Raw genomic sequence first — 8,423 nt, forward strand, 5'->3', positions numbered from 1 at the left:
TGAAGATAAAAGTGTCTTTCTCAGCTAGTACCATCAAAAGTCAAGCACATTCACAAATGACATCACTGCAAAAAATACTTTTCTTACTTGGATTTTTTTGTCTTGTTTCTAGTCCAAATATCTAACAACCCTTAAATCAAGAAGAATTTTCTAGACAAGCAAAACATTTTATCTTGTTTTCAGAAATAATATGCCAAAATGAAGCAAGTTTTTCCTTGACCCTTTGATGCACTATAAATGGGTCTAAAGTGTCCCGTCTAAGCTTATTTTTTCTATATCTATTTTATAGCTTGTGCATCAAAGGTTTAAAACAAGCAAAATAATCTGCCAAAGGTGTAAGAAAAATAATCTTAATTCAAATAATCATAACAATCCTAGATTTTTATTTAACACCATCTCTAAATTAGCAAATAATCGGTCATCCTTGGAACAAACTACTCCACCGCAAATTAGTAGTGATGACTTCATGAAATTTTTCAGTAATAAAATAGAAGGCTTTAGACAGAAAATAGGAGATGCCAAACTTTCTGCACCGGCTTATACTCCAAATCCTGTAAATATTTCATTAAATCATAATAATAACCTACACTGCTTCAAAATCATAGAACATGAAGAGTTAGTAAAAATTATAAATAGTTCTAAACCAGCTACGTGTATGCTGGACTCAATTCCAACAAAATTACTGAAAGAGCTGCTACCTGCTATAGGAGAACCTCTTCTTAACATTATCAACTCTTCTTTATCTATAGGCCATGTTCCAAACTCTTACAAGCTAGCTGTTATTAAGCCTATTATTAAGAAACTGCAACTAGACACCAACAACTTAGCTAACTATAGGCCTATTTCAAATCTTCCATTTATGTCTAAAATACTAGAAAAAGTTATTTCCACTCAATTATGCTCTTTTCTGCAGACAAACAATATTTTTGAAGTGTTTCAGTCAGGTTTCAGGGCTCACCACAGTACAGAAACCGCCTTAGTGAAAATAACCAATGATTTACTCTTAGCTGCTGACCGAGGGTGCGTCTCGCTATTAGTTTTACTCGATCTTAGTGCGGCATTTGATACCATTGACCACAATATCCTCATAAATCGCTTAAAGTCTACAGGTGTCCAGGGACAGGCTCTACAATGGTTTAAGTCATACTTAACTGACCGCTACCAGTTTGTGAATATTAATAGACTGCCTTCACAAGTCAGCCCAGTAAAGTATGGGGTGCCTCAAGGATCAGTTTTAGGCCCTTTATTGTTTACAATTTACATGCTACCTCTGGGAGACATTATTAGAAAACATGGGATCAGCTTTCACTGCTATGCAGATGATACTCAATTATATATTTCAACTAAACCTGACGAGACGTCTGAACTTTCTAAACTAACTGAGTGTATCAAAGACATCAAAGACTGGATGACCAACAATTTTCTTCTCTTAAACTCCGACAAAACAGAATTATTACTTATTGGGCCTAAATCTCGCACACAGCAGATCTCGCAACTCAATTTACAATTAGAGGGATACAAAGTTAGCTTTAGCTCTACTATAAAAGATCTGGGTGTCATATTAGACAGCAATCTAACTTTTAAAAACCATATATCCCATGTCACAAAAACTGCCTTCTTTCATCTGAGAAATATCGCTAAATTACGAAATATGCTATCCATCTCAGATGCAGAAAAGCTAGTCCATGCTTTTATGACTTCGAGGCTGGATTACTGTAATGCTCTATTTGCTGGCTGCCCAGCATCCTCTATTAACAAACTTCAATTAGTACAAAATGCAGCAGCCAGAGTTCTGACCAGGTCTAGAAAATATGATCATATCACCCCAATTTTATCCTCCTTACACTGGCTGCCTGTTAAATTTCGTATTGAATTTAAAATATTACTTCTCACCTATAAAGCTCTAAATAATCTAGCTCCTGTTTATCTAACCAACCTTCTGTCTCGCTACAAACCAACTCGCTCTTTAAGATCTCAAAATTCAGGGCTTCTGGTAGTACCTAGAATAGCAAAATCAAGTAAAGGAGGTCGAGCCTTCTCTTTCATGGCTCCTACACTCTGGAATAGCCTTCCTGATAACGTCCGAGGCTCAGACACACTCTCCCAGTTCAAAACTAGATTAAAGACCTATCTGTTTAGTAAAGCATACACTCAATGCATCACCTAGCGGGTTCCACACTGGCTTCTGCATCTTGCTTATATACACTATGAACAGCAGCTCCGCTAATTATTTTCTTTATTCTCTATTTTCACCTGGGGATACTCATCCCGAGGTCCTCAGATTATGCAGAGTCACTGATTGGATCCAAGACCAGCGACGTGATGATCCCAAGGATTCCATATCCGGGACCAGGCCATATCCTGAGCTGCTGCTGCGCTGATGGTCGTGGGGAGTGGAGAACATGAGTCTGATTCCAGCAACGCTCCAGGGACAGACGAGTCTTCACTGAGGCCATCTTCCAGCCTAAACCACGGCGAATGAAGTTCTGCACAAGACTTTTGGCCAGCGGAGAAATTAAAATGGTCGTGCCCAACTGAGTCTGGTTCTCTCAAGGTTTTTTTTCTTCACTCCCATCAGGTGAAGTTTTTTTTTCCCTCTCCGCTGTCGCCACTGCCTCGCATGGTTCAGGATTGGTAGAGCTACACATCGATGAATTGGCTCTTCAGTGTTTGAACTCTCAGTAATGATTAAATCACACTGAACTGAGCTAAACTGAACTGAACTGAACTTAAACAGTAAAACCTGAACCACATTGTTCAAGTTACTGAACCACACTGTTCCAGTTACTATGACCTTTTATGTGAAGCTGCTTTGACACAATCTACATTGTAAAAGCGCTATACAAATAAAGCTGAATTGAATTGAATTGAAAATGAAAAAAAAAAAGATTATTTTTCATACCCCAATGGCAGATTATGTAACTTGTTTTAAACGAAAAAAATAAATAAATAAAAATCACTTAATATTGGCATATTATTTCTAAAAACAAGACATTATGATTTGCATACCTAGAAAATGCTTCTTGATAAATGAATTTTTAGATATTTGGACTAAAAACAAGACAAATAAATCTAAGTGAGAAAAGCATTTTTGAAGTGCAGGCAGATATCCAGAACATAATCATGCACAACAAAAGCAAATTAAGTTTTACCATATTCCTCCAGGGTACTGATCTTCTGGAGACCCTGGCTGTTAGGGAATAGAATAGAATAGAATAGGGAACTTAGACATTGAAGTGTATGTTTACATATTCATCATCATACTATTGATATAGTAGTAATAAGGTAACTGATAAGCAAAATAAAATTGCACAAGCCATTTTAGGCCAATGGAAGGGCTGTTTATCTATTTGGACTTATGTTTCGAAAAACTGCTGAAGACCACTAGAGTAATAATAAGAATTGTGATTAAATAAAATTGCTTAATAAACTGCTCCTCTTGAATGCCATTGATTTTAGCTTTACTTCTGGCATTACAAGATAATATCAACAACATAATATCAGTGCATTCTTTAATGCATCCTGAAGTCATGTTTGTTCTTGTGCTGTACACCTTGTCAGTTTAGTTTAGTCTAGCTGGAGCTGCATTCATTCTTGTTCTGTGTCACATGGCTTGTCCTTTTCTCTGTGTTGAATTTGTTAGCTTAACCTTCTGTTGTAATAACATCTCATCAAATGAAACAATGGATGACCATGCTACAACCTGGCTTACTGAGCAAAAGATGATTTTCTACTGAAGCTCTTTTGTAAATGGGATTATTAAAGGTGCATTATGTAAGTTTGAATTAGCTCACCTCAATTGAACTTTAGAACTGTGACAACTGTGAACTTGTGCAAGCCAACACATATCAGTGGTTTATTATATACATTTAAATAATGTTAAAAATGTTCAATATATATTAATTAGGTTATAAACCTTACCATTTTCTTTGAAGTGCAGTAAGTGCACTATTCTGTGCTTCTGAATGACTGTTTTTAAATTTCTGTTGTGTTTCGTCTGGTGCAAACAACCAAATCGCTTATCACTGCGTATCTTCTTACCTAGCATGTTGTTAGGACTCACCTAATGTTTATGTTTGTATTATTTATATAATTTGCTCATTAATATCCAGCTCATGTGGAACTCTAAATCTATGTCTCATTTCAGAGTCTGCTACATACCAGTCAACATCGGGAAGTGAAAATAAGGTATTTGCCCACCATAATAAGGGATTTCCCCGAATGTATTTATTTATATATTTAGATTTTTTTCATTTGATTACATTAAATAACAGCTGCCACTTTAAAAATGCACAGATCTAACATTATAATGCAAGCATTCGATTGCTTTCCTAACTTTTTATGCTCATTTGGGAAGGAATTAGTTTGAAAAATAAAAACCAACCAAGATCGACATCTTTAGATATTATTATTATTATTAATTATGTGTATATGTCTGTTTAAACCAGGGGTCACCAATCTCGGTCCTGGAGGGCTGGTGTCCCTGCAGGGTTTAGCTCCAACTTGCCTTAACACACCTGCCTGGATGTTTCAAGTACACCAAGTAAGACCTTGATTAGCTTGTTAAGGTGTTTTTGATTAAGGTTGGAGCTAAAATCTGCAGGACAGCGGCCCTCTAGAAACAAGTTTGGTTTAAACACACACCTAAACCCTGGGCTTTCACTTTGCTTCAAACTGCGTGTACAGAATGCGTTTGGGAAAAAGCGCCTGTTTATCACTATGGAGCACGTCAGCTGACAGTCATGCATTTTGAGGATTTCATATGAAGGGGAGACGGAACCTGTAGTGAAAAGGAGAGAGAATCCTTCCGTTGTGATATTTATTTCAAAGTGTTTTCATGCCTAATCAAAGTGAAAGCACCGAACAAACTCACATTTAAGAGTGAGGGGTGGCCCCTAGTGGTTCGGCGGTATGCGTTGCGTATAGGGAAGCTCAGGTCTTTAATGTTTATTGCCACCCTTCAGAGAAAGACTGAAAATATGGCAGAAATACGGGAAAATACCTATACGGGATGATAGCGGGATAAAACTGTAAAATACGGGAGAATCCCGGGTAAAGCGGGAGGGTTAACAGGTATGGTCTGCTACTTTGAGAGCCTTCATGACTGAATGAATGAAATGGCAACCCAGGGAGCTGAAATATAATTGGCAAAACTGGCATTGGGTGGGTTAAATTACGCCACCCTCCCCCCCCCCCCTCCCTCAAAAAAAAAAAAAAAAAGACAGACATTCCGGCATGTAATGGACATTTTCAAAGCAAAATATGACTTCAGCATTGTTTTTCAGATAAAAAAGATTGTTTACTTAGGATGTTTCTTAAATATCTACAAACATATTAGATATATTTGAAACATTAAACAGAATGTAAATATTTTTCAATTATCTAATGATTTGATGATAAAATGATTCATCATAACATTTTCCTCAAATTTTAATATTAGTTTGTTAGAGTAACTCTAACCCTTTTTTATTGAGATAATCTTTAACATCAAAACTCAACATTATCAAAACTAATTTCAATAAAGTAAATTATTATAAATAAGTATTATTATAAAACAAATGGTCAAAAAGAGTTTATTATGGGAAAACCAATTATCCAATTACAGCAATATAGGCAAATCGTTTGAATGGGTATTAGTGGACTGTGTTGGATCACTTCCGTGTATGAAAACGGGATATCAGTATCTTTTGACTTTAATGTATTCGGCCACACGCTTCCCAGAGGTGGTCCAGTTGTGTAAAATTACAGCGAATATAGTTAATAAAGCCCTGTTCAAATTTTTTACTACATGTGGACTTCCCAAAATAGTTCAGATTGACCAAGGATCTAATTTTCTTTCAAAGGTTTTCCAAAAAACATTACTGGGTTTGGGTATTTTGTGTGTTGTATCTACCGCATACCACCCAGAGTCCCAGGGGACTCTGCAACACTGGCATCACACTCTGAAATCTACATTACCAAAATACTGCTTTGAAACCAAGAATGATTGGCATGATGGTGTTCCATTTGTGCTCGTTGCTCTTCATGATGCGAAGCAGAAATCTTTGGGATTTAGCCCTGTAGAATTTTTTGCCATGATGTACAGGTTCTTTAAAGGTTTTAAGAGATCAGATTCTTGTAGTGATCTCGTACCGAAAAGTAATGTTTTCAAGTAAACATTAAGCTACTGCAAAGGTGGTACTTAGTCACTTACAAGAAAAGATTAAGTGGCGGTATGATAAGAGAGCAGTGCCGTAAACCTTTAAGCTGAGTAAAAAGGTCTTGGCATTACTGCCTTTACCAGATTCCTCTCTTGCAGTGTAGTTTTTGGGGGCCTTATATAGTGAGAAGTCAAGTAAGCGAAACTGACTACATCATTAACACTTTAGACGGTCGGAGGAAAACGATGTGAATATATTAAAAACATATTCTGAGAGATCCAGTAAACCTGCAGAAACTAATGTTTCAGAGGAGTAAAAGATCTTATTTATAGTGCATTCACTATTCATCTTTCTGTCATTATCACTTTTTCTGCAAAGACCATTAATATGACCTTTCCACATGTTACAGCTGAATCTTTAAATCAACAGTCATCATCATTATGATTAGTTTTCCTACATCACTTGCATTTATTAGCAGTCTTACTTTTGACCAATGAGAATGCATTTACCATCACTGATCCACTGGTTTGGTGCACTTTCCGAGCTGCTGTTTTCATGAAAGCCGCCAGTTACACCACTCTTTGAAATGTTACCATATTCTCAGTGAGCAGACACTTTTGTGTAACCTTACTCTTTAAACCACAAAAAAATCTTTCACAGTGCATCATCTAAATGTGCCCCAAATTCTCAACATTCTGACAGTCCACAACATTGTGTTACCATTTTGTTCACTTCCTGATTCCTGCTGTGGAAATGAAATTGCTCAGACATGACTAGTGGCTGTAATTGTTGCTGTAGCGTAGCTGTGATATGCTTGAAACTTTTCTCTCCTAGCTTGTGAATGAGTCAATAAGTCTTTCCCCCCAGTAATGCTGAGTAACATAGGTACTTTTTTGTCAGCAGCGATGATGTTATAATCTACAAAATGCATCATTAAAAGCTTCCATACAGCAAAAAGCAAACACCATTGTAGATAACCTAATTCATTGTAGCTACAGGGAAGGAAAGTAAAAAAATAAATCCTAGTGTGCCTAGTTTTTCATGGCTGATTGTGGTAGATCCATGGTCATTTTTTTTTTTCATCCTCATCACCAAAATGTTATTTGTCAATGTCAAAACACAGTGTAAGAACAGATGAAATGATGGCAGCCAACATTTACAGATAACAATGTTTTAAAATATTGTAAACCAGTGGTCTAAAAACTCAATTCAGCTCTGAAGATTTAAGTTCCAACTACCTCAAACTCACACCTGCTTAACAGTCTCTAGTACTCTAGGGTTTTAATTAGGGTTGGAGCAAAACTGTGCAGAGCTGTGGCCCTCCAGGAATCGAGTTTGAGACCTATGCTGTAAACAGAAGATTATAAGGCTATGTATTTTGTGCTGATGTATGGTATTTCTAAATGGTAATTAAGTGTTGCAATAGAAAAAAAAAAAAAAAAAACGTGACCACAGAACCGTGATATAAACTGACAGTTTTGTGAACTGTCCCATCCCTAGTATGAATACAATTTATAGTATTTCAAACAGACCATTGTTTTATATTGAATTGCACAGAAACTTTGAAAAGCAAATAAATGAAACCTCAAATAAATGAAAAAGATAATACCTGTGCAGGCTGTGAACTGAAGGAATTTTCGAGATGAAAAACTGAAGCTGCATTATCAGCACCCAGCAATCTTCTGGCCATCCGTTCCTCATAAGAAATCTTCTGCTGTGGGGGAAAATGATTTCTTAAATGTTCAGTACAGAACTTTATTACCAATAAACAGACAACAAATTTAGACAAATTTGTTTTATACCTGATTGTTTCTTTGTTGGGGAACTTTGTTTCGTAGCTTCTGTTCAAGGTCTTGCATAAGAGCATCTTTAGAGCCCTGAATGTCTTCATCTGTGGCACGAGACACTGGTCGTGAAACATTCTTCTTCAAGATTGGTTTTGGCAACCTATGAAACAGATTTTAAAAACAAATTTTAAGCATCAGTTTTCCAGGCATTTAACTGCAGAATGCTAACCCTTGAGGGGTATTGCACAAAAGTGGAAAGACAGGATAATGGAAAAGAAACACAGTGTAACTTAGTTTAATCTGCTCTTCTTGGCTTAGTCTGTTGCATGCTTTCTGGTCCAGGACAAGAATTTGCAGCTATGTCAAGCCCATTGTTCGTAGCAAAGATGAGTGCAAGTTCATGGCATTAGTTAACAAATCACGAGATTGATTACAGATAGAATAATGCAATTATGGGTAAAACCCGATATGAGCCAGTAATGGGTTTAAAACTCTT

At 36.5% G+C, this 8,423-nt stretch overlaps 2 protein-coding genes across 6 annotated transcripts in view; both read right to left on the reverse strand.

The window, feature by feature from the left end:
* Positions 1–8,423, reverse strand: part of znf711 (ZFX family zinc finger ZNF711) — a 280,678-nt gene that overhangs the window by 262,971 nt on the left and 9,284 nt on the right. The window lies entirely within an intron of this gene.
* Positions 1–8,423, reverse strand: part of myot (myotilin) — an 85,170-nt gene that overhangs the window by 14,978 nt on the left and 61,769 nt on the right. For 2 of the 4 annotated variants that reach the window (XM_087281083.1, XM_087281085.1), the window contains 3 exons: positions 7,943–8,087; positions 7,750–7,851; positions 3,153–3,190 (listed from right to left, as the gene is read on the reverse strand). In XM_087281083.1, coding sequence (XP_087137209.1) covers positions 3,153–3,190; positions 7,750–7,851; positions 7,943–8,087 — 285 coding nt within the window. Of the gene's footprint in view, positions 1–3,152; positions 3,191–7,749; positions 7,855–7,942; positions 8,088–8,423 lie in introns of all 4 variants that reach the window. The other 2 variants (XM_087281082.1, XM_087281084.1) reach the window with 1 other exon arrangement.

The sequence above is a fragment of the Danio rerio genome, chromosome 14 (assembly GCF_052040795.2).
Source record: "Danio rerio strain M-AB ecotype USA chromosome 14, GRCz13ab, whole genome shotgun sequence".
NCBI classification, from domain to species: Eukaryota; Metazoa; Chordata; class Actinopteri; order Cypriniformes; family Danionidae; genus Danio; species Danio rerio.